The sequence below is a fragment of the Tachypleus tridentatus genome, chromosome 8 (genome assembly GCF_004210375.1).
Source record: "Tachypleus tridentatus isolate NWPU-2018 chromosome 8, ASM421037v1, whole genome shotgun sequence".
Classification (NCBI taxonomy): domain Eukaryota; kingdom Metazoa; phylum Arthropoda; class Merostomata; order Xiphosura; family Limulidae; genus Tachypleus; species Tachypleus tridentatus.
This window is the reverse complement of record NC_134832.1, coordinates 80,125,394-80,153,355: the sequence shown is the minus strand read 5'-3', so window position 1 is coordinate 80,153,355 and position 27,962 is coordinate 80,125,394. Positions and strand designations below refer to the sequence as shown.

Sequence of the window (27,962 nt, the reverse complement as noted above, 5' to 3'; positions counted from 1 at the left end):
ACACACACACACACACACACACACAGAGATAGCATTCTTCCATTATTGTTCATAACATTCTAATGTTTGTTTTTATAAGTAGTAACCATATGAAATGGAAATATTACATTTAACAGTAAAAGGATTACTCTAAGTTCCAACCCATTTTTGAAATTAATGTAAAATTATTAGTAAGTACTTTCAGCATAATCTTTATCCCAAAACTTTAAGCAAGTTGAATAAGTTAAAATGCATAAGGTACTGGAACTTTATAATCATCCTATAAAAATGGAGTACAGAAATATATTACGGAACATTTCAAATGTCTTGTTAAAACACAGATCTTTATTTTTATCATTTAACATAAAATTCAGCTTACAGAATACACTTTAAACACTTAACTGTATTTTATATTTGCCAAAACAATACTGAAATTGCCCATATAAACACTATTACAAATCAATGGATATTTTCTACCAACTGTTTATTTTCTACTATATAAAAATTTACAGATGTATAATCCTTTATTTTAAGTATTTTGTTCTGTAGAAATTGCTTTAAATATCTATGACTGCTTTATATATTACATATTTATATCACAAAACTAAACATACATTTATTGAATAAAACCCCTAATTATTCAGTTATTTCATATCTGAGTGAAATTTATATCAATATACTATACTTTCGGGCAAAACGTTTCACAAGTTCAAACCTAATAATTCTGTGAGGAATTAATTTGCGAGAGGAATTACAATATTGTATTCAGTTTTTTTTGTTGTTTTTTTACATTCAGCAACAAAGTTAAAACCTTGTTAGTAAGAAAAAAACAGTATCTATGTACATTCTTGAATTTTAAGTTACTTTAAATATGAAAGGAAAACAACTGTTTATCTTGGTTCAATAATTCACCAAAATCCTGAAAAACAATATATTGGGAAATGTACAAGTACTCAAATACTGTGCACAAACAATAAAACTAGATTTCTAGTCTATAGAAATTATTTATCATAGTGCTTTAATTTAGAATTACATTATATGGATTTATCTTTAATAATAAACTGTGTGTGTGTGTGTGTGTGTGTGTGTGTGTGTGTGTGTGTGTGTGTGTGTGTGTACACAGTAATATAGCTTACTTGCAAACTCTAATTCAGACTAAGATTTAACTATTCACCAAAATTCTGTCCCCACTTTTATATACAAATACAGACCATCATATTAAAATATATGGCAATATTACTGGAGATTGCATTTATCACTGTTCAACTCAACAGAATCCAAAGATCACTTTGGCTGTTTCTTGTTATTACCACTTTATGACTGAAATAACAAATTTTTAAATGGTTTTTGTAAAATTACTTCTTTTCCATAAACTACACTAAACTCAAACTTAGAAATTTCCTTTGAGACTCCCATAGGAACAACATCTGGAATATATGGCTTTAATTAATATTATATTGTGAAAATAATTTAGAATGTTCATTCACACTTCTTGACAAAGACAGGATAAAATGGATTACTTGACATTGATTCTACCTTATAATGTAACAAAACAATAGCTGAATTGTGTACAGTAATGAAAATTTAATTTACTGCTTCCTCAATTTGAAAGATAATCATTGATATTTTGAACATTATTCCACTAAAACCTGAAAGACAAATAATTTTATATTAACAAAACCTTAGTAGGTTGCATTATAACACAATCATCTAAATAATTAATAATTTATTTAGAGGTATGAATTTCTCTGAGATCATACGCTGTCTTCCTTCGCTTTCTTAAACCAGTACTGATAAGAGTTTCACACTTTCCAGAGGCATTACAAGCTAACTTTTGACTCTGTTTTCTGTACTGGAAGATCTTTGCTTCATTGATTAGAGGGGACGTTCCTTGTACACAGCTAACACTTCTTGCTCTTTTTTTGTCTGACTTTCTTAATTTTAATGCATTATGAGAACATTCTCTGAAAATAAACAATGTAATAGTCAGGCACTCATATTTAAAAAACGTTTTTAAAAATATTTGTTGACCTTTAAAAATATTACGTTCAAACTAAGTCTCATTTAGAAGACAGGTGAAGTAGGATTAATATTTACTTCTCAGATCTTGGTTTATGTGTCCCAGATAAAACTCACATCAATAGTTTCACCACCACACAAGCTAAATTACTAATGTTAACATGTGCAATAGAAAAAAAATTATGCACATGTACATAAAAGGTAAATATTATATAAATGTACACATACCTAACAATGTTAAATAAACAGATTTTATTCAATATGTCCAGAAAATGAACTTACTTTAAATGATCACTTAATTCCCATTCCCAGAATTCATTGAAACAACCACTATTGGGACACTGTCTTACTCCTAACATTTTCTGGATCAAGATGTTATCTTCGGGGATGTTAGGCCTATTTTGATAAAAAATAGAACTACTATTAATGGTACTAAAATCATTAAAAGTAAAATGCTTGAATACAGAACAAAAGTAACTAAATAACAGATGTCAAAACTTCCAAGTAGATAATCAAATCATGATTAATAAATGCAAAAAAGTTGGGGGACTGACAACAGTTTAGATTATTGATAATTAATAAATCTTGTATTACTAAACTTCACTACTTCCTTTAATCTGTTCATAAAAAATCTTTTTATAAAAAAACCTTATTTTCAAACATGCAAATGTCACTAATTTAGAATGTTACTCAATAAGTTATGTGAAACCATATTAGTAACCATCTTCAGCAAACCTCATGGCTACTAACTATGTAACTATATTACCTCCGAGATGTCTCTAAGTCAATTTTACTCAAAAAATGGCATCAAAAACTGCAATTATGCCTTTCATTATAATTAAAGGAAAATAAGTTTAAAAATCTTCTGTGAAAGTTTGCAATATATTGCTAAATTATAAATGCATGCAGGAAAAATGTTTACATCTTGAAATTACCCAAAAGAATATAAATAGTAGATAGTTTACTGCATATATGAAAGACAAAAAACAAGGGTACCCATTATTGTTTAAATAATGATTAATTATTACAGACCTTAAATAAACATAACAAATGCAATACACAACATCTTTTAAGAGCCTGACTAGGCCATGGAGTCCAGTTATACATAAATCAAAATTTTGTGACCTTTCTACTTTAATTGTTAAAATAAAAACTATATGTGCTAGAAATACATTTAAGTGACATCTTATTGAAAATTGTATAAGAAATCCAAAATAGTATGTAAAATTCCTTTAGAAAACAAACAAGCAATCCTTGAACAACAGTTTTGCCTTTAAAATGAAATCCCAAAAACACAAGGCTTCAAACATTTCTATGAATTTTTCCCAGGTGAGAAATTTGTACTAGAATTTACTATCTTAACTGTAGCTGCTTTAAACAGACTTAGAACTTTTGCAAACTGTACATGGTATACATCACACTTGCATTCAACTACTTGAGGCAAATCAACAGTCAATAGATTTGTTTCATCCTTCCATACTAGTTCAGCAAATATCCATACAGATATATTCAGTTAAGTTTCTAAACTTTTACAGTTAATTTTGTATCTTTGACTTTACACACACACACATCCATAAAATGTAGAAATTGATAAGATTTTTTTTTCTCTTGCACATGTAGATAAAAGATATAAAAAACAAACAGGAAGTGGAACCAGCTCTGACCTCATACAATCCTTCTCAAATATAAATTAAATATCCGAAATCCAAGGAACTCCTGTATAACAGAACTTTGAAAGTATCTAAATGTTTGAATACCGTGTTGATTACGTCATATTAAACCAATTTCAGATATACAGATTTCTATGCAAACTACAGCCAATATAATCATGGTGGATTGACATGTAAAAATTACATTTCAGCATTGTAGTATGTTATGTAAGTATTGTGATGCCTACTTTTGGGGAGGGTGTATACAGCAAAGTATTCTGACATTTAACTCATAACTACAAATCTGTGCAATATGCAGAACTTGCTCTAACCGATTAATCATCGAGCTCATTAATTAATCACATTCAACTAAACCATTATTCTCATGAGACTTGGATAGCTGGAATACTGAAAACTGAAACAACTGGAAACACTAATTTCAATTATTTGATCATGTTTTGAGTTTGATACTAACTGACTCAGCTGAATAACCTTGAATTAATCTATTATATTAGATTAATGAGAAATAATGTCACTACTTTGATTACATGTACAGAAAATGAATTTCAATTAATTTATTTGACATTGATTTAATTCTAATTTAATTTAATTAACTGATAATTATATGGCATTAATGACTTAAATTGCTCATTGTTCACATTAGGTTGGTAGGTTGGTTTGGTGTTTTATGGAACAAAACAACTATGCTATCTACGACAAACATTCGATAAAGTTAAAATCAAAATTATAAAAATTCATTAAAGGAAATTAAGATAATACAAAACAAAGTTTAATTTTTGAATTTAAAACAAATAGCATTAAATCCAATTTTTACATCTAGTCTACAGCTGTAAGAGAAAAACTACAGTGATACAAGTTATAAAGGAATTTCTGTAGCATAACTAATTATCATAGCTCACCAAGAAGACTAACAGGCAAGTTCAAAAACCACCATTAGTCACCTAAAATTGGCCAGTTCTGGTTTCAAACTATTTAACATTACAACTATTTTTCCAATTTAAAAATTGAACCAGATGTTCTTTGATTCTTAAAAATGTCTAATGTATAATTTAAAGAACTTAAATAGCATTAAAAAATTAATGACCTTTAAAAAACATTTAAGGTGGACAGTGTCACCATAGCCAATAACACTGTGCAACTTTACAGATAAATCTTGGGGCAGAGCATGTTAAAAATTTTGCAGCCGTTGAGAGTCATAATGGCAGCAAGACAGTAAAATATGGTTTATTGTGACCTGGCACATTAATATCAGTCCCAGGTAAAAGAGAAGTTAAAAAACTGTGGATACAAAGGCCAAAAGGAACAATGGCAAATCTTTTGTTCTGAAACAGTATGGCCCACCAAGAAAGGAAAACACAACCCCAGCTGGTATGGAATAAAGGAAGGTGCAAAGAAGGTTCATGAGACTGTGTATAAGCTCTGAACTGGGGAAGTGCAGAAAGTCCCAGTGTAGAGCCGAAGTCCTTGATGATGAATGGGTCCAGCATCTTTAAGGCCAAGGTCCTAGCAGAGCCATAGACCAGTGATCCATTGCAGAGTTCTGATTGAATAAGACTACAATATATCTTTGCATAGAACATCAATCCACTCCCCAAGTGGTGGAAGAGAGGACAAGTTCAGTGCTCTTGTACATTTGACCCATAGGTGCTTGATATGTGGTATAAAGGTCAGCTTACAGTCAAAGATAAGCCCCAAGAACTTTGTCTCAGGGACCACAGGCAGCACAATTTCACTGATCTGGAGTTCAAGATCAGGGTGGATACCCCGTTGGTGGCAAAAGTGCATGCAAATGGTTTTATAGACAGAGAAGTTAAAGCTGTTTGCTGTGGTCCACTTTAGTAAACAACTGAGGGCACCAGTAGCTGCTGCTCAATGTATCTCATATTCAACGGCTAGCATGAGATATGAAAGTCATCAACATAGAGCTCGTATGCAGCAGTAAGAGGGAGCTGTTCAGCGATGGCATTAATCTTCATACTGAAAAGTGTGACACTCAAAACGCAGCCCAAAGAGACTCCAAGTATCTGCAGAAAAGAATAATAAAATGATGAACCCACACAAACTTAGAATCCCCTGTCCATTGAAAAATTGAAAATGGGTAAATGGCCATGTAACCCATATATACAGGTCTTGCAAAATGCCACACCTCCATGTTGTATCATGAGCCTTTTCAATGTCAATGAATACTGATACAAGAGGTTGTCATTTGAGAAAGGAATCTCTGATTGACGTTTCAAGTTATATCAGGTGGTCCATGGAGGAGCACTGTCATCGAAACTCACACTGGGTGGGTGAGAGGAGGTTGTTTGATTCGAGGAACCAAACAAGATGAGCATTAAGCATCCTCTCTAAGGTCTTACAAAGACAGTTCATCAAAGCAATTGGATGGTAGTTTGAAGGAATCTTGGGATCTTTTTAGGCTTAGAGAAAGGAAGGACAAGAGCCTGGCACCAGGCATTAGGGAAAACATTCTCCTGCCAGATCCGGTTAAGAACAGTTAGAAGAATATCAAGAGAAGCAAGAGATAAGTGGCACAGCATGTCATAGTGTATATCATTAGGTCCCACCAATGTTCTGCCAGACCAATGAAGGGCCAGTTTGAGTTCAACTAGTGTAAAGGGACAATTATAGTCAGAGATAATCAGCTCGAAAGGAAAGAAGCAATCACACTGCCAAAGTCTTGATGGCTAAGAACATGGAGGAGGTAAGAGAAGTGCTAGATACCCAGAAAAAACTTTCACCTGAAGTACAGGTAATGCTCCGGGTATCAGCTACTTCCTGGCCAGAGAGCAAGATCAAGAGGGGGACAGAATTATTTTGCCCACAGACCTTCCCAAATCCTGTCCCATATGACTTTGGAACTGGTGGGAGAAGATATGCTGGTTGTGAACTTAATCCAAAATTCCTTCTGGCTTTGACATCTTACCTACCGAGCATGTGCAGGGCCTGCTAATAAGCAATGCAGTTTAAGACTGTAGGATATTTACAGAAAGTATCCCAGCCCCATTTTTGAGCTGTCCATGCCATGTGGCACACAGGATTCCACCATAGACGAGGATATCATGGAAAAGATGTAGGTTTTAGGAATACAGTAATTCACTGTTGCCATACAGTTGCTTATTCATGGCTAATATGCAATGGCAAGATCAAGTTCTGCAAAAGCAGTGCAAGAGGAGCAGTTTGCTTGATTCAGCTTTCACAGAGACATGTGGGTCAGATGGCATCAACCATGGCAGTCTCTCTCAAAATTACAGGAAAATAATTACTGCCTCATGGATTATTATCAATCCTCCCTAAAAAGTGGGAGAATAGTGAAGGGGAGCAAACTGAAAGATCAATAGTAATAAAGAACAGACTAGGTGCATGAAAGTAAGTATAAAAAATGCTATTGAAAAGAGAAAGTTTGTGATCAGAGAGCATATGCTCTAGAGAACAACCCCTCCCATCAATACTAGCACTTCCCCAGACAGGATGATGTCCATTAAAGTCCCTCAAAATTAAAAAGGGAGATGGCAACTGTTCAATGAGAGCATCAAGGTCTGATTGCTCATAGGCCTCTCCAGGCAACAGGTGGAGAGAACAAACAGTGAGGATACAACCCAAGGAAAAATTGATGGCTACTGGCTCCAAGGGTGTAGAGTGGCAAAGACAGGGTACATTCTGATCAACCAACAGTGCCACCCCTCCATGCCATTGTCCATTACACAGCCTGTCTTTTCTGTACAAAGTAAACTGTTGAAAGGTGACTGTATCGGCATGTTTCAGAAATGTTTCCTGTAAGAAGAGACATACAGAATGGTAGGAAGCAATCAGTGTTTTGATGTCATCCAGATTAGAACGTAAACCTTGACAGTTCTATTGTATTGAGGCAGCCATTTATATTTATGTGTATTGAATAGAAAGCCCTTCTGTTTACAACCACATCTTTTTCCTTTACTGACTTTATTCGAGGGAGGTCTATTGACCTCCACGGATCCTGCCCTGGGTCGATTAGGCAGGTCTTTGCTGTTGGAAGAGGATTCCAGCAACTGAGGACGTGAACAAATGATCATTTTGCATCTTGAGGTGGGAGAAGATGTACATGAGAAAATGCCCATACCTAGAACCAAAGGAAGTGGATCCTGGGATTTGCTAGAATGTACATTAGGGACAGAGATCTGTGTTGAAGTTGATTCATTCACTTTTTAACCATGGAGGCCAAAAGACTTATTTGGTTTGAGAATGATTTTTTTGGGGGCACAGAGAGATCTGTCTGCATTCTCCCTGTAGTAGTGGAATGAAGAGCAGTAGAATATGTCCGAGATGAAGTGGTCATCGAGCCTTGTCGTAAGTAATGTTTTCAATCATTTTCAAATGTTGCACCTTTTTCCTTCCAACCATTTAGGGCAAGAATGAAAGTAGGATGGGTGAGAGCCATTGCACTTGAAGCAACAAGGGTCCGTTTCACCCTCAGTCATTGCAGTCCTTGTCACAACAATGAGCACACATTAAGGAACCATGACATGTCTTCTAGTGACCAAACTGCTGACACTGGAAACACCTTAGAAAGTTTGGAATGTATGGCTGTACCCTGCAATTTAAATAGTCTGCCTTGAGGGTGGCAGTTGGATGTACTGATGTAAATGTCAGAATGAGGACATTGGTTGGCATCATAATTCCATCTTTGCAAGTGGAGATGCACCTCACTGGAGAAACTCTGTGGGTGAAGAAACCAGCAACAATCTCTGACTCTGGAATGTTCTTCAAATCCCTCACAACAATACTCCTCATGCTACTTTGAATTCATTATGAGGAGTTAACCTCAAATGGTGCATCTCCAATTGCCTTTGAATGCAAGGAGTTCACTGTTGAGATGTGAATGTTTCCACCAATGTCACCAAAACGAAGCTTCTTTACAGATTTTGGAGAGCCAGCAAGTCTCTCTAACCCCTTCTGAATGAAAAAGGGAAACATCTGTCCTGAAGGTTTGTCTGAAAGAGGATGTAGAATAAGAAAATGAGGTACAGGTGTTACAGATGTTGAAGATTGCTGCTCAGTGTCTTCAAGATGCAGTCATTTACCTATGGACTGTTTTTTATTAAGTTTTTATTTGGAGGATACATAATAAAAAAAAAGGATGTTTCAGTGCCCACTGACCCCACCCACCATGGAGCCCTATGAGGGGACATTACAATGCCAGGGTTTTGTGAGCACTATATCCCAACACCAGCATCAGATACAATGTTCACAACACTACTAAAAACAAACACTGGTAATTGGTTTACCCTAGCCTGAGTGGACAAGCCAACTGACCCTAGGGGAGCCACACTGAGGCCACCCATCTCCAGGATTTCAAGGTCAAAGTTGCACATTAGGGTTGAACGCCTCAACCACCAGGATCCTCTCCTCCCCCTTATGGGTCACCATGCACAGTAAACATGTGGGTGGATGTTTAAATCCCAGAGAAGCTACTCTGAAAGAACAGAACCTTTCCTGGGAGGTCCCTTCACCACATACAAGAATTCACACTGAGGGGTCACATTAGGAATTAAAAACTTAAAAGACATGAATATCCTTTGAACTTAGTATTGGAAAGCAAAGATATATGGATAAACGTGACACATAATAAACGTCAAGAAAAAGATCTAGGATAAGTCATATAGCAGTAATGGTAAGCAGGGTGTGACATATTGTAACAGGTAAAAAACCATGAAAAGAGAGGCAAAGACAAAAACAGTTCAAATACCACATGCAATAATAGCCACACAAAAATCTATCTGGAAAAGTGACAAGTTACTTTCCAAAATATTTATTCAAACATTACTAATCTCTAGCAGACACTGTTCAAGCACACACTGGGAAATCAACCCTTGTATGCTGGATGGCTTATAAAGAAAAATCTGCTAGAAGGGTGTACTTTAAACATGACAGTCTTACAACAAAGCCTGTCCCACTAGAATCTAAGATCAAGGGCTGTTATCAAGATGGTCAGATGGACTGCAAAAAAGTGGTTTGATCTACATTTATAAAGTGAGGATCGAACAATATTTTACTATAATGTACTAAACTCATATATAACATCTGTATTGTGTATACAGATAAAGCACACATGTACTGTGATATATTAAAGTGACCGTTAAGATATAATACATTAAAATCAAACCTTTCTGGTGGAAATACTGCAGATTTTTGGCATGTTGGACACCTGGACATGCTTGTTTTCAGTGCACCATTTTCACTGTCATACAGACATTCGGTGCAAATTCTGTGCTGGCACATCCCAGTCACCATCTTTAGTCGAGGAGAGAGGCATATAGGACAACTATAACTAAAAAAATTTAAATTCCTTTGAAACCAAATGATACATGTTCCTAAATTTTAGAAAGGAACTGTATAAATGTGAAACAGTTTCACTAGATTTAATACTTCTTTTGTCATCATTGTAACAAAATATATTCAGAATGAAGTTGTTATCCATTATTTTCAGAGCTTATTTTTGACTCCATGCTTCTGCTCAAGTTATTTCAGCATGCAAAAAATCTACCAAATCAAAATTATGCATAAAACGAAAGAAAATCTAAAATAAAAAATGTAAAACTAATTGGAACAGGTGTTTGAAACCTTTTGATATACTCAATTTTTTGCACTAAATATTTTTCTATTTTATAAGCATTAATATAAAAATTCTATTTCAACCAATAAAAAGGTACATATGTGCTAATATCTCAGAATGAGGCCACTTTCATATCTGTTACCTGCAGAAGAAAGTAGTGTTTTATTTTTAAAACATTTTTAGTTGAGTAAATTTCACTAAATAATTTAACAGTTGTAGTTGTATTTTATTTCCATAAAAACCTGTAATGTGTTATCAAATCATGCATACAAGAATTTAATACTTCTATTATTAGATATTCAGGTGTATTTGAAGTCCAGAACTTTCCTTTGGATGTGTAAAAATTGTGTGGAAGCACCTAGGACATCCATATAATTATCACTTAAAATTAATTCAATGTCACAAAAATAAACTATTTGAAATTAGTTTTCTGTACTTGTAATCAAAATAGTGACATGATTTGTCATTAATATAATAGATTAATTCAAGGTTGTTCACCTAAGTTAGTTAGTATAAAACTCAAAAACATGATAAAATAATTGAAATTAGCATTTCCAGTTATTACTGTTCTCATTAATCCAACTATCCAATGTTTTAATCACACATGCATAAAAAAATACTGTCGTACACTCAACCCATATTTATAAAACAGCACACCTAGATTTCAAATTTTTTAAAGTTAAACTACTAACTAATTTAATACTCTATAATGTACTGTTTACCAGCCAAATACCCTTTGTTTCACATACACCTTGAGGTTATTAAAGGATTATCATCATGACATCACCTGATAACATAAATACTTCTGTAAAATGAAATGAAATAAATATGAATTAAAATATAAATTAACAAAAGGTTTAGTCATTGAGTGATATGAGAGGACTGAGATACTATATTTAATCATTAAACCCTTCAAATTTCAGAACAAAATCATTAATATACAAGAGATATTCCATTTATATTTTTAGTTTTGGAAAACCCAAATGTATGGTCAAAGATTTGTGCAAATTTTACTTATAGCCTTGAGTAGGTATCAAGACCTATGAAACATTTGTTTCCAGTTTCTGACCAATCCCATATTATTGCTGCAACCTTCAAATTCAGTTATTTTAAATAAAAGTTTTAAATAATGTTAAAAATTTTAATTCTTATTGAATCCTACTAGTTAATTTGTAATAACTGAAACCTTCACTAGTCAATCTCTACCACCTACCAACATAGCAAATCATGTTTAACTATCATTGATACTCCTTGAAATATTCAGAATATTTACAATTATTGTTTTGTTTGAAGACAAGTGTAATCATTTTGATAAAGATACACACAACAGTTTTTCTTATTGACAAGTAAGCTGTGACTCAGTTGTCATTAATTTTTATATTTCACCAAAAGATTATATATTGTAGCAGTTGCCTAAGCAAATAACCTAGCTGGACAGTGCAGAATTTTTTAACAGTACAAAAAAAGTTAAAAACATGGCACTGCCCTAACATCTTTTCATAATTATGAGATAGCTCTGAAAGCAAACCTATAAGTAACTGTACAGGTGAATTTCTTGCAATAAAACATTTAGATAAAAATGAAATTACAGTGATAAATTTTTAAAATCAGATAATCAAATAAAGGTCTCACTAAAACTGGGTAAAGAAGTTACATAAAAATACAAATTTACAGGAGAAAAATATAAAACCATTAAGCTCTAATTATGGTATTTCAGTCCCTAATATTCATGAATGTAGTTCTCTCTCAGACCAATTTGTCAAGTACTAATACATAAAACTAATCAAAGTTTTTAATTTTTACTTCAGTTTTTGGAATCATTAACTGGTGTGATTTAATAAGTTTCTCACAGGAAATATAAAACTTGAGTTTTGAAAAGTGAAATTTGATAGTCTAATATTCCATTAAAATAAACAATATTTATCACTACTTCTACATCAAAATGAAACTACTGAAAGGAGATTTTGTATGTACAAACAAACAAACAAAATTCCTCCTATGAGAGCCCTCTAGACACATTCACCCAGTACAAAATAAAAAAATGACTTTTCTCTCATATTTCTACCACTAACATACTTTCTTTTTTTTACATTTTCCATCAGTACTATAAAAATCCAAATAATTAACTCATTTTTGGTTGCATATCTTATCAAAGGATTTCTGAAAGTCCCAGCAATAATCAATAGGTTCAAACAATAAACAAACAGACATAAAGGGAGCCAACCTTAATTTCCTGAAGTGGTAGGTTATTATAAACATGTTAACTATTTTTGAGAATTCAAAGAATTTAAGAAGTGAAAAAAAGGTATAGCAACATGTTGGACATTGTGCTACATCCAATTTCAATAATGGTTTTAGTTTAATATGAGGACTCATCAGGCCAGCAACAGTACAACAGACAGTAGTAATAGATGTTTCTTCATATTATCCAATTGCTTGAGCATTGTCTATTATAGTGTTAACTACTTTAAGTTGAACTATAATTCTTTTTATTAATTTTATATCAGTCCTTTGCAAATGAAAATTAGGGTATGGATTAATAAAAACATCATTAAATGCCAACTACTTACTATTATTATTTTCACTTGAATAAGTTTTACCCTTCATTCTGAAGAACTGACAAACCAGCAAGATAGTTTGTTAATTATCTAGATGATGAAAAATGCATTGACAATACGTACTTATATCTTTAAAAACCATTAATAAAGTGCAACATTGAAGGTCAGCTAAGAAAATCATATTTGTGGTAGTTGTGAAAAGAATATTTAAATGGTTTTATAGGATGGTTCAATGAGAAAAAAGTTATTCAAATATATTCAAAATGGACCTTTATTACTAATAGTACACCTCAAGAGTCAATGCTTAGACCATTTCTTTTTTGTATGCACACTGTCACTGTTAGAAACAATTACAAAATTATTTGATACTACCCTCAAGTGTTTCTAGTTATACTGAGGTATTACAGAACAGTTTAGTCCAACTAGTAAATTTAACAAATATGCTGTACTTGGCAAATGACCTTTATATTAATAAATGCATATAATTCATGTGTGTTATGATAACTAAATTAGATATCTAATATTGGTGAGAATTCACTAAATATAGTATGACTAAAAGAAAAGGATTTTATAACAGATTTTTACAAATGTACATATTGCCTACTGATGAGAAGTTGAAACACGATATCACTTTTTCATAAAAAAGACAATGGTTAAGCCTCACTCAGAATAGTGACACAGTATAGTTTTGGTCTTATTATCTAAAAAAGGATACTGATATATTAGAAAATGTTCATAGAATGGTTCTGAGAAGCACTAGGATTGTCTCATGGACAAATGAAGAGCTCTTAACTTTGTTTCTCTTGAGAAAAAAAGTTTACTTGTAGGGAAGGTTAATAGTATAAAGGTTCCCCAATTTATTTGTGCTATTATTCTGAGGAAAATAGGCTAACTTTAAAATTTTTAAAAACAGGTTGGGCTCCAGCTAAAGGTTTATTTTATTAACAAAGTGGTTAGTTTATAGGATACGTTCCATTAGAACTAATAGTAATATAGGCAAAGCCTTACACTCAAGTTACAGGAGTTTAAAAGGGAAATCAACAAATATACAAATTATTTTTAACATTTTCATTTTTTTCTCAGATGTGGATATACTAGGGCAGTCTTGAAGGGCCAATTTGTTCCTCTCTATCTTTATATTACATAACAACAAAAGTCCTAACACAAAATGGTGAAAGCCTTAAGAAAGTATAATAGGTTTCATACTGGCAATCTTCCAATCATTTGGAGATTACAGTATTAAAAGACTTCTGAAAAATAAGTTATATGCATCACTAAAGACAAACAGTGAAGAGATTTGTGAAAAGTTGCTAAAGTACAATGACACACTAAGTATTCAATGCAGTGTTCTACTACCACCAAAGATATTCCAGATAACATTATTCCCTCTTTTTCAAATTACCAATAAAAATAATCAACGAAATTCTTTGAGATACTGGTGTCACTATTGCAAGTAACACAAGTTCACATTATTTTTCTATAAATCCGCATAACGACTCTCAGTCTCAGAAACTATGTATTTCAGTATTTCGCATATAATATTTTAAAAGTTCAAGCATGTCAAAATTAAAAAAAACAAAAAAAGACATACCAGTTACCAGGTTTTTCCACAAGTTAAATTAACTACATTACACAGTTCGCAGATTTAGTATTCAGTCATGATTTTGTGTGTTTTTCGTTAATTTTCCTAATCAAATCTTAACAAATATATATTACTAGTAGTACTAGATCTAAACTATAAATTATAAACAGCACAGTACCTGAATTCAACTGCTTCGTACGTTCTTCGATCGCTTTTACTGCTCATTCTACTCAAACTTTTAAATACACGCTTAGGTTTAAGAAAAAAAAAAAAAAAAGTTCCTTGTCTAAAGCTAAGTTAAAATAAACTTACGCTTGAACCCCAATTATTCATAGAAATTTATTTGACATTGCCCTCTAGACTACAGTGGTAATTCCCGCGACTTTCTTATCAGCGTTTTCATTGGTCTTGTCTCTGAATCTGGCAGAGCCATCTAATACAGTGTATTCCATATCAAACTGACTTTCGAACATATTACTTTCCACCTCATGGTAGTTCGCCCTTACATCTGCGGGGTTATCGTGCGAAAATAAATAAATAAATCTTTAATTATAACACATTTGATTTGTTTATAATATATTCAAATTTTTATTAAAATATGTAAATATCTCAAATTGAACTTGTTTTCCTTAATATCCTAGTCAGGTTAGATTCCCAAGAGAACATAATAATAATTGATATTTCTGATATAGAAAAAAGTTCTTAAATCCTCTTGTTTGTTATTATTTTTCTTCCATGGTGGTTTCAAAAATAGAATATCTTTCGTGGCTCAACTTATTCCTGGTACATCTCTCGGAAAACCAACAACATGTAGAAGTTAGGTTCATTAACAACAGGAGATTCTCAGATATAACAGACCAACAGTGAAATGCATCTGGTAATTAATGGCAAACAACATTCACTCTTCATCACCAAGTTCCAACACCTTTACCTGTACCATTCTTACTGTCATCTATGAGTCAGCAAACCTACTAGAATAACTTTCTACTACGACTTTGAAAATGTATAGAAGTTATTTACATCTTGTATATCGATATGATGAAATGCCACACAAATATACATACAAGTAATCTCAGGTTGCCTTTCGTGTAAACAATGTGTCAATGTTAACATAAGATTCCTCCAAAGTGCTCAAAAAACAAGGGTTGCAAGTGTATTGAGTTCACAGATGTATTCGTTTCTTAATTGTTCGGCCCGACATGGCACTCGACTCGTACTCCGAGGGTCGCTGGTTCGAATCTCTGTCGCACCAAACATCCTCGCCCTTTCAGCCGTGGGAGCGTTATAATGTTATAATCAATCCCCTTATTCGTTGATAAAAGAGTAGCCCAAGAGTTGGCGGTGGGTGGTGATGACTAGCTGCCTTCCCTCTTGCCTTGCACTGCTAAATTAGGGGCGTCTAGCGCAGATAGCCTTCGTCTAGGTTTGCGCGAAATTCAAATCAAACTTAGTTGTTATCAAGTCATACCAATTTTCAATGTTCTAAGGTTAATTTTAATGACTTCAGGTGTCCTAATTTTTCTGATCAAATGGCGAATATAAAGTATACTGTAGATATTTCACAGTGACATTTCACTCATTAACATAAAAGTAAGGACTGCTAATTCCTTTCAGTTATGAATACAACTTCTCAGTCTGTAAGTTACATGAATATTTTAAGTGTTATGATAGAGTGACTCTCATCCACAATATCAACCCCAACTCTATTCAAACAGAATATTAGGATCACCAACTTGTTTCATCCATCATTACAACTATTTAAACTGACTATTTATTATCAAATATTTATCTGACTCATCATGTACAGCCAGTAAGATGCTTGTAACATTTTTTAATCGTGATTTTTAATTTAGACAATTAAATCAATATTGTTAGACACAAATATCTTTTTATCTTTCTTCTCAACAATCTTTCCAGCTTCTGATTTCTGATCTCATCAGTGCAGTAAAGTCTCTAAGCGGCACGTATATTTAGTTTGTCAATGTTTTCGGTGTAAATTTCATGTTACATGATCCCATCCATGCAGGTGGAAATTTGGTGGACTGAACTGCTGAATATGAAATAAAAACCAGTTCAACCAAGACGGATATTTTTCTGTACTGCAAATGCATACAAAAAATATAGTTAGCTTCCAAACTTAAGCTTACATTCGTTTATTATTATGCCCTAACAACTATGATACTTTACAAATGACTTGTACAATTGATGGTGGCCCGGCATGGCCAAGCGCGTAAGGCACGCGACCGCGTCGCGCCAAACATGCTCGCCCTCCCAGCCGTGGGGGCGTTATAATGTGACGGTCAATCCCAATTTTCGTTGGTAAAAGAGTAGCCCAAGAGTTGGCGGTGGGTGGTGATGACTAGCTGCCTTCCCTCTAGTCTTACACTGCTAAATTAGGGACGGCTAGCACAGATAGCCCTCGAGCAGCTTTGTGCGAAATTCCAAAAAACAAACCAACTGATGGTCTGCAACTACCTGTGTATCAACTAATGCAGACCTCAACCAATCCTCATATTTCATCAGGGGTTATAAAATATCTACTGGAAAAAGAATCATACAACACACCCACTGGCAGTTATACTTTATTTTCGAATACTAATAAATTTGGTAAACAACTAACTGTTACACTGTTATCACACAGGTCATCATGAGAAATGCCAAATGATAATTTGTGTCAAATGAGACAAGACTTACAAGCTGTGAAAGCATACTTTTAAAATCTGTACAATATTTTCAGCCAAACCATTATCCTTAGAATAATATCATGGAATGCACTACTTCCCCAAATCTAATAGTTGGCATAGATCTGCAAACACCTAACTATTGATCTTTGATCCACATAGGTTTCTTCATGAGCTCCAGACAGTGCTATCTAACATTCAGCATGCGTGTTGGCAAGAAACTGCATTGAAGTATCAACCAATGGATGAAATTCAGCTGTCTTTGTGGAATAATTGTCTTTGACCAGTCTGTATCAATTTATGTGAAGTACAGGCCTGCCATATTGTTGGATATACAAGACTGTTTAGTGTAAGTTTGTTTGTTTGTTTTTGAATTTCGCACAAAGCTACTCGAGGGCTATTTGCGCTAGCCTTCCCTATTTTAGCAGTGTAAGGTGAGAGGAAAGGCAACTAGTCATCACCATCACCGCTAACTCTTTTACCAATAAAAAGTGGAATTTACTGTCACATTATATTGCCTCACGGCTAAAAGGGCAAGCATGTTTGGTGTGAGGGGAATTCGAACCCACGCCTCTCAGATTACTAGTCGAGCGTCTTAACCACCTGGCCATGCCGGGCTCTGTTTAATAAAACCAGTTATATTTTTAAAACACATTAAACATTTTAATGCTGCATAATCCATTCAAATGGTAAACTTCACCACATCTAAAATAATCCTTTTCCAAAGGCCAACCACCTTGTTAGAAAAATAAAACTGTCTTAGCTGAATAATCAGTGATGACGAGAAAACCCACTTGTACAGGGTGGCTTGTAAGTCCCTACCCATCCATGTTATTATGGTATATTCAATTACGCGTGTATTATAAATTTGTTTCTTTTTTTCAGAGAAATATGACCGATGTAAGCCCATTTACACTAAAATGTCTCACAGAACATGGAGTCGCATAATATTATGCAGCGAGAATGAGGGACAGCACACAGATACACTGGATACATAAGATATATGGATGGGTAGGGACTTACGGGCCACCCTGTAGAGAAAAATATAATTGTAAAAACGGCTGGTTTTGGTTGAGAAAATTTTTATGTAGAGGAGCAAACAACGTTTCGACTTTCTTCGGTCATCGTCAGGTTCACAAAGAAAGAAAGAGGTAACTGACCGATAGCTGACCACATGTTTAAAGGGGGTTGTGCAACTGAGTGTAGGAATGTAGAAGGCGTGCTTAGATGTTTGATTATATTTATTAATATAGGTTAAAGGTTTCCTTTGTGTTGGTTTATTTTGGGCTTGAGTTGTTATATAAGTGAGACTTCTTTAATTATGCGTTTGTTTATGTTTGCTTCTTTATTTAGTATTTGGGTGTGTTCTATGGTTATGTTGTGTTTATTTGATTTGCAGTGTTTGAAAACGTGTGAAGGTGACTTTTTGTGTTCTTTTAATCCGGTTTCCATCTTTCTACTTGTTTCTTTAATATTGAAGTCGTGGCAGTTATCACATTGTATTTTATAAATAATGTTAGTGTGGTGTTTGTCAGCATACATAATTGTTTTTTAAAACCCAAACCATCCGTTTTTACATATGTATATGTTTTAGCTGAAGTTGACTCCTACCATGAGAAAATATATATTTGACTTCCCCAGTTTCACCATTCTTATCATTGAATATGAATAAAGATGATGCATGAGTACTATTAATTCCATTAAAAATTTTAAATACCACATTCAGAATCCTCTCACTTAATTGGAGTTCATATGAAATGTTTTCTTGAAATTTCTGCACTATTATTCTTCCGGATTTAAGCATTCGAGAGGTAAAGCGCTATTCTCGTTCTCTCATATTATAGCGCTATCTATCAGATGTTTATATTTTCATAATTTACGATGGATAGTTAGAAGTGATCTATAAAATAAACTTTTCAGGTGTATTTTTGGTGTTTGAAAGACATGTTCGTAACTAATGCTTAGAAAAGAATTTGTTTTATTATGGATATGGACTTGGAGTCTATGATTAATCAGATTTTGGGAATTGCCTTGAATTACATCAAAGTTAAAGACGAAAGTGAAGCTTTGTGTTTGGTAAGTAACTTGCAAAGTTGTATTTGAATTGAAGTGTAACGTATCTCGCGAGTCGTGTAATGAAGTTGGACTTGCGCAATTTTGCTCATTGTGATTTGTAAATTTGTTCATTATTGCGTCCTAGTAAAATAATCTTCTATAAGTAGTATTTTTACCCACTTCCAAACAAAAAGTATTTAATATGTATATGTCACTTGTTAGTGTTCCTACTGGTATTAAAATTTTGAGAGACTAGAAATTAGAGTACAGTTTGCACAACAAATTAAAAAGTCAAAGATGTTATGTAACAATAGATCATAAAATCTGTACATATAATTTTTGTTTATTTCACGTAAAGAATCGGAAAAATTTAAAGTTGATTTTGATAAAACTTGCTTTGACGATTACATGGAAATTAGCAAAGTTTCAATGATATTTTTAATGATTACAAAGTGGCTGTTACTAAATTTTATTTTTTACTTCAGCTTTTGTGAATGAAAACTTAATCAATATTTCTCATTCTCAAAAGTTGCTAGAGAATCAAAAAAGGATGATGCTATTAATTCTGAATTTTAGAAGAAATTGGGGAAATTTAACAAATGTTAAGACTCCTCAACCAGATAATATTATCCCAAGAGTTTAAAAGTGATTTAGAATTAAATATGTTAGCCACTTGCTACTATAATTTGTAAGTTTTTGAACAGTGGACAGGTGCTAGAAGATTGGCAGCTGGCTAATGTTACTTGTCTTATTAAAGGGGAGTGATAAAAGCTCTCCAGGTGACTATAAACCAGTTAGTTTTATATCACTGATGTGCACAGTTTTGGATTGTCTGAAATTTGAATTATTGCAAAGTTATGTAACAAAATTTAAAATCCTAACAAAATTTTATGCCCTCCCCCTTCAAAAACATTATTGGAGAATTAGTTTTGACATACTGATACATCCTCTTTAGTCTTGCATTGTTTTCTAGCAGTAAAAAAAACTGGTTAACACAGGAAGTCAAGAAGTTATGTTTAAGGTAACCTTTTGAGGTGTCAAAATTAAAAGTGTTTAACTGAGCAATATTTAATTATGCTTCTTTTTATTTGGACATGCATTTTGTGTAAATTCTTGTTGATTTTCAGTCAATTTAATGGCCACAAATACCAATAATAGTTTACAATTATCTAAAGTATAATGAAAGGACTAAAGTTTTTTGAAGTATACTATTTTTATGTTATGAAACAAGTATTAATGTTTATTTGTTGGAGGTTAAAATATATATTTTGCATAGTTTTTACACTTTTCATGAAAAATGCCTTGGGAAATAGTAATACCTATTTATGATTTTATTAGATTGTTTTATTATTCATGTTCTTTAATGCTATTTACTCAAAATTTATAATTATAAATTCCAGAACAAATACCACCTTAATATAGAAATAGCTATTTCCTCTTGTATTTGTTTTCCCTGAGAGGTTGTATGCCACCAACCTTGTGAAAACTCCTACCTAATTTTGTGTCTACTGAACTCTTACTACTACATAATGAGTTTTCATTCAGCAGATCCATCTAGAAATAGAAGTGTGACTGATACTTCCTCTACATCTGTGTGTCTTCTTTTCCTTAGCACAGACATGCTCGGAAATATTGAGTTTGCTGAGATTTGCATTTTGTTTTTTTTTTCTTAACTATATATATTGAATATCAACTTGATTATTTTTAATGTACTTGAATACTCCTTCCATTTATGTTAAAGATGTGGTAACCATTGGCGTCATGGTTAAATTGTAAATGTGAGTAAAATTTTGTGACATGTGGAAAAGGATCATTGCATGAAAGGAGATAACATGCAACTTGTAGGATTTGGTGTTTAAACATCATTTATTACTCTTTTAAGAATATAATATTTAGTTATGGTTCATCATGTATGGGTACATGTGAAAATTTGTCTAATTATATTTAATTACTATTTAAAATGTAAACAAACATTAATGTTTAGTTACATAGTTACATGTTCTATTCAACATCTAATATAGACACTGATATCTTATTCTGATTAATTACTACGTAACATGTTAGTATAAAAAGGTAATGTTTCATTATATTTTCTTGCTCCCTAAAATATACCAGGTAATGTTTAGATGTAGCTAATTTCTCCTTAATACATAAATAATTGTAATTCTTCAGTCTGCACTCTTTTCTCTTCAGAGTGCATAAGTGGAAGATAATGCCCATTTCTGCATATTTACTCCTTAATATCTATATGTGGTAGATGACATTTAGATCTCATTCTTTATGCAATAATGTGTAACATGTCAATAATAGTAACCTAGCCTGGTACATTACTCCTTTGCATACAATTAGAATATAAGGTTTAGATACAATCAATTTCTCCATAACATTATATGTAATGTTTAGTTTTGGGTCTTTTCCATTCAGGTAAGTTTCATAATCTGTCATGACTGTATTCTAACCACCAAATGGTTTCTCACCCACTAGTTTTTTGCTGCTATGCTTTCACTTTGTTATTCCTGTTTTTTGTTGCACATTTTTCACCTCTCATTGCTAATCTTCTTCTCTTTTGGATCTTCTGCACTTCATTCCTTAGCCCTTACTCTCTGTGCTCTTGGTTTTTCATTATGCCCCTTATCCATTTTCTCTCTTAGGTCTATGCTCTATTTCAGGGGTTCCCAACCTTTTGGCACTCGTGACTTGAAAATGTAATTGATGAAATAAAATTAATGTTATCCCAAGCTACTTCTAACAAGGCTTCGCGACCCACTGGTTGGGAATCCCTGCTCTATTTGGAACACACTTTGAAAGGTTTTGTTTGGTTGCCCCTTGTAGATGATCACAACCATAATTTCTATTACTTTGTCTTCTCCTTCTCAACCATGACTTTCCATTTATTCTGATCCATGTATCATTCTTTCCTTGGGATATTACATCCCTTTATCTCTATACAAAGGTTTTTGTATGGTCCATCTCTCTAATCATGTACCTTACCTTTTTTCCCACCCTTGTTGCCCTTCTACCTCTTCCATGTGCTAACATGTAAGGTGTATTTACTATGACCATTTTCTGTCTGACTTTGTTGCATTATAACATGCTACTCCTCTCTTGCAGGACTGTTCTTCTATAAACTGCCTCGCTATCTTGAGTTTTTTGGTGGCATTTTCTCTATCTTCCACCTAATGTTGCAGGGTAATTTATTCTCTGACTCTTTTCTACCTTTCTTCATTCCTTCCTTATCTGTTGCCCACCTCTCTCTCCTACATCTTGCCTGACTAAATTTATCATTGTAGTTCTCCACAGACTTATTTGTGTCCATATCAAACATGTAGCAAATGTTTTTGCTTTCTATATAAATATTAGCCCTCTTTCTTCTTGCCTCTGATCACAATTGTTTGTATGTCTTTTATTTCCTCACTTCTTATTACTGTTCTTACCTAATTCTTCATCCTGGCTGTTATTTCCTTCCATTATTTTCATGACAGTGGACACTCCTTTCCTCCCATATCTCCTCCCCCTTGGTGTGCATTCCTGTACATGGTGAGGGACTTCCCAGGAAAGGTTTTGTTCTTTCAGGTTACTTCCTCTGGGATCTAAACATCTACCCACGTGCTTGCCATGCATGGCGACCCATGAAGGATCCTGGTGGTTGAGGGGTCCAACCGTAACACACCACTTTGGCCTTGAATTCCTGTAGAAGGGTGGCACTTGGGCAAGAGTAAACCAAGTACCAGTAATGGAAGTTCTCAGTGGGTGTTGTGGACATTGTATCTGGTGCTGGTGTTTGGGTATAGTGCTCACGAAACCCCTGGTGTTGCTACAGTGTCTTTGCTTGATGTTGTAGTGCATCCACTCATAGGGCTCCATGGTGGGTGGGGTCAGTGGGAACCGAAATTTTATTTTTTTTCCTATGGATCCTCCTAATAAAAATTTAAATAAAATAGTGAAAAAACTGTCAATAGGTAAATGACCACGTCTTCAAGACTCTGATCGGCAATTTTCAACATATGTACCACCAGTTGTAACTCATTTTCTCATCCTACATTCTCTTTCAGGGGAAACCTTTAGAGCAATTGTCTCACATTTTTTATTCAGAATAGACTGAAGGGACTTGCTGGCTCTCCAAAGTCAGTAAAGAAGCTTCAATCTGGTGACATATTTGTGGAAACATCCACATTTCGACATAGTGAACTCCTCTTGAATTCAAAGACAATTGGGGATATACCTATTGAGGTTACACCTCGTGCTACTTTGAATTCATCATGAGGAGTTATTGTTAAAAGGGATTTGAAGAACATCCCCAAGTCAGAGATTGTCTCTGGTTTCTCCACTCAAGGAGTTTCTGCAGTGAGGTGCATCTCCACTCACAAAGATGGAGATACACTGCTGTCAAATATCCTTGTTTTGACATTTACATCACATGCACCTGCCAACATCAAGGCAGGTTATCTTAATTGCAGGGAACAGCCGTACGTTCCAAACCCTCTCCGATGTTTCCAGTGTCAGAGGTTCTGTCATTCAAAGATGTCATATCGGGGTTCCCTGATGAGCTCATTATGGTGGCAAAGACCACTTTGCCTATGAGTGTGAAACAGACCCATATTGTGTCAATTGCAATGGTTCTCACCCTTCCTACTTTTGTTCTTGCCCAAAATGTTTAGAGGGAAAAGAGGTGCAGCATTTGAAAATGACTCAACACCTTACTTATCCTGAGGCTTGAAAATTGCTGTCCACCGCGGGAGTGCAGACAGATCTCTCTGTGCCTCCAAGAGAATTGTTCTCAAAACAAATGAAAAGCCTTTTGACCTCCATGGTTAAAAAAGTTGAATCGAACTTCTACTCTCATCTCAGTTCCTCCCACACGTTCCAACAAACATCAAGATCCACATTCTTTAGTTCCAGGTAGGGGCACTTCTTTGGATACTTTTTTTTTTTTTTCCTCTCACACCTAGATGCAAAACAGTCATTCATTCGTGTCCTCAGTCACTGGAATCCCCTTCTAACAGTAAAGACCTGTCCAATCGATCCAGGGCAGGATCCATGGAGGTCGATAAACCTCCCTTGAATAAAGACAGTAAAGAAAAAAGACGTAGTTATAAAGAGAGGGGTTTTTCAGCCAATTTGCTAACATGTCATTAAAAATGGCCACCTTGATACAATGGAACTGTCGAGGTTTATGATCTAATCTGGTTAACATCAAAACACTGATTGCTCCCTACCATCCTGTATGTCTTTACTTGCAGGAAACTTTCTGAAACCTACAGATACAGTCACCTTTCAGCAGATTTCTTTGTACAGAAATGATAGGCTGTGTGATGGACAAGTACATGGAGGGGTGGCATTGTTGGTTCATCAGCATGTGGCAACCCTGTCTTTGTCACTCAACACACTCTTGGAGGCTGTAGCCATTTGTGTTTCCTTGGGTCATACCATCACTATTTGTTCTCTCTACCTGTCACATGGAGAGACATTTTATCAATCAGACCTTGATGCTCTCATTCAACAGTTGCTGTCTCCCTTTCTAATCCTGTGGAACTTTAATGGACACCATCCCCCTTTGGGGAAGTGTTGTTATTGATAGGAGGTGTCACTCTGTAGAGCATGTGCTCTCTGATCACAAACTTTCTCTTTTCAATACTGGGTCTTCCACTTATTTTTATGCACCTAGTCAGTTCTTTACTGCTGTTGATCTCTCAGTTTGCTCCCTTTCATTATTCTCCCATCTTTCATGGACAGCTGACAATAACCCATGAGGCAGTGATCATTTTCCTGTACTTTTGAGAGAGACTGGCTGTGGGTGATGCCACCCAACCCGCATGCCCTGGTGGAAGCTGGATAAGGTAGACTGGTCCATTTTTACTGCTCTCGCAGAATTTGGTCCTTCCATCGTCTGTCAGCCATCAATATACGACTCTGTGGCAGCAGTAACTGACTATATTATACAAGCAGCTGCTCAATGTATTCCTAAAACTTCAACACATTTTCCACTATATCCTTGTTCGTGGTGGAATTCTGCCTGCCACATAGCAAGGAAGGATAAAAAATGGGCCTGGGATACTTTCCGTAGATATCCCACACTTACAAACTGCATCACTTTCCAGCGGGCCCCATGCACATGCTAGGTGGGTAAGACATCAAAGCCAGAAGGAATCTTGGATTAAGGTCACTTTTTTTTTCTCCCACCATTTCCAAAGTCATATGGGACAGGGTTCGAAAGGTCAATGGTCACTACACTTCTGTCCCTCTCTTAATCTTACTCTCTGGCCAAGAAGTATGTTATCCAGAGCATCACCAAACTGTAGGTGAAAGCTTTTGCCGGGTATCTAGCACTTCTGCTTGTTACTCCACCTTCTTGACCATCAAGACTTGTGCAGAGCATTCACCTCTTTTCCTTTTGAACTGACTGTCTCTTTGACTATAATTGTCCCTTTTACATTGGAACTGAAACTTGCCCTTCATTGGTCTAGCAGTACATCTGTTGGACCAGATAATGTACACTATGACATGCTGTGCCATCTATCTCTTGCTTCTCTTGATATTCTTCTAACTGTTCTTAACTGGATCTGGCAGGAGAATGTTTACCCTAATGCCTGGTGCCAGGCTATTATCTTATCTTTCTCTAAGCCTGGAAAATGATCCCAAGATTCCTTCAAACTACCATCCAATTGCTTTGATGAACTGTCTTTGTAAGACCTTAGAGAGGATGCTTAATGCTCATTTTGTTTGGTTCCTCGAATCAAACAACCTCCTCTGACCCACCCAGTGTGAGTTCCGATGAGTAGTGCTCCTCCATGGACCACCTGATATAACTTGAAATGTCAATCAGAGATGCCTTTCTCAAATGACAACCTCTTGTATCAGTATTCATTGACATTTGAGCAGGCTCATGATACAACATGGAGGTGTGGCATTTTGCAAGACCTGTATATATGGGTTACATGGCCATTTACCCATTTTCAATTTTTCAATGGACAGGGGATTCTAAGTTTTTGTGTGGGTTCATCACTTTCCCATTCTTTTCTGCAGATACTTGGAGTCTCTTTGGGCTGCATTTTGAGTGTCACACTTTTCAGTATGAAGATTAATGCCATCACTGAACAACTCCCTCTCACTGTTGCAAACAGGCTCTATGTCAATGACTTTCACATCTTGTGTCAGTTGTCGAACATGAGATTATTGAGCAGCAACTACAAACTGCTCTTGATCGTGTACTGAAGTGGACCATGGCAAATGGCTTTAATTTTCTCTCTCTCTCTCTCTAAAACCATTTGTATGCACTTTTGCTGCCAACAGGGATATTCATCCTGATCTCTGTATCAGTGAAGTTTCACTGCCTGTGGTCCCTGAGACCAAGTTCTTGGGACTTATCTCTGACCATAAGCTGACCTTTTTACCATTCATTAAACAGCTATGGATAAAATTTACAAGAGCACTGAACATCCTCTGTTAAAAATATGTTGTGCTCTTATTCGATCAAAACTTGACAATGGATCACTGATCTATGGCTCTGCCAGACCCTCGGCCTTAAAGATGCTAGACCCCATTCATCATCAAGGACTTCAGCTCTGCACTGGGTCTTTCCACATTTCCCCAGTTCAGAGCTTGTACATAGTCTCATGAATCTTCTTTGCACCTCTGCCATTTGCAGCTGCCTTTACAATATGCTTCAAAACTTTGCTCCTTACCAAAGCATCCCACCTGGGGTTGTTTTCCTTCCTTGGTGGGTCATACTTTTTTAGAACAGACGATCTGCCATTGCTTCTTTTGGCCTTCGCACCCAGGTACAGTTGGATGAATTGGGTCTGTCGTTGGATAACACTGCAGTATCCACTAGTCAGCCCATCCCACCATGGCTTATAACAGTCACCAAATGTGACCTTTCTTTAAGTCATCTGAGAAGAGCAGTTACTCCCGATTGGAAGTACCATCTTATATTTACTGAACACCTTCAAACAATCTTTCCATTCCAATTTATATGGATGGTTACAAATCAGGTGACTCTGTGGGCTCTACTCTGGTTTGTTGCAGTTCTGTGGTTGCTCACAGAATCCCCTCTACAGCTTCTGTGTTCACTGCTGAACTGTATGCCATTTCTCTTGCCCTGGATCATATTGAAGCTGAGCAGTACTCCAACTGCACTATTTATAATGACTTGCTTAGTTCTCTACTGGGTCTGGAATCGCTTCACATTGGTTCACACCCTCTTCTCACTGATATTCAAAACCGACTTGCCCATTTCTCGTTAACATCTACTTTTATCCAGTTTTTCTGGATACCAGGCCACGTTGGTATTCGTGGGAACGAGCTTGTAGACACGGCAGCTAAATCTATCTGCTCTGGCACTATCACAGCAGTGCCTATTCCATGCATGAACTAACAGGCAGTTGACTTGGAGCCATCTTGCTTCTGTAAGGATCGGAAGGAGGAAGTTGTTCTAACTAGACTACGCATTGGTCAGTTTTTTTAATGCATCAATTTCGTTTATCTGAAATTAATGCACCAGTGTGTAGTCTATGTGTCACTCAGATCACTATAAGCCACATTTTACTTTCTTGCAATTGTTACGACTCTCAACGACGACACTATTTTATACATTTTCTGTCCCAAGGTTTGTCCATAAGATTATCCAGTGTCATTGGTGACAGTGACACTGTCCACCTTGATAAAGTTTTTAATTTGGCCGTTAATATGTTTAATGTCTTTTAAGTGTTTTATTCATTAAACCTTTCTTGTTATGGTTCCCTTTTAAGAATCACAATTTCTCTATTTTGATTTGAAATTAGAAAATGGCCATAACATTAAATAACTTGACACCAGGGCTGGAAAGGC

The 27,962-nt window shown here is 35.0% G+C and overlaps 2 protein-coding genes across 3 annotated transcripts in view; one reads left to right on the top strand and one right to left on the bottom strand.

Annotated features, from left to right (window-relative positions):
- Window positions 1-303: 303 nt before the first annotated feature.
- LOC143222773 (uncharacterized) lies at window positions 304-14,896 on the bottom strand. Of its 2 annotated transcripts, none has more exons than XM_076449733.1 (4): window positions 14,579-14,896; window positions 9,811-9,975; window positions 2,281-2,394; window positions 304-1,943 (listed from the first exon to the last, which is right to left on the bottom strand). In XM_076449733.1, the coding sequence occupies exons 1-4, from the start codon at window positions 14,623-14,625 to the stop codon at window positions 1,706-1,708; spliced, it is 564 nt and encodes a 187-aa protein (XP_076305848.1). In that variant the 5' UTR covers window positions 14,626-14,896; the 3' UTR covers window positions 304-1,705. The 2 variants fall into 2 exon arrangements, with proteins under 2 accessions (XP_076305848.1, XP_076305849.1); XM_076449734.1 differs by having other exon boundaries at window positions 9,811-9,938.
- Window positions 14,897-18,902: 4,006 nt separating this feature from the next.
- The window catches only part of Wdr81 (WD repeat domain 81), a 78,017-nt gene continuing 68,957 nt past the window's right edge, over window positions 18,903-27,962 (top strand). The window contains 1 exon segment of the mRNA XM_076449732.1: window positions 18,903-19,157. Coding sequence (XP_076305847.1) covers window positions 19,065-19,157 — 93 coding nt within the window. The 5' untranslated portion in view covers window positions 18,903-19,064.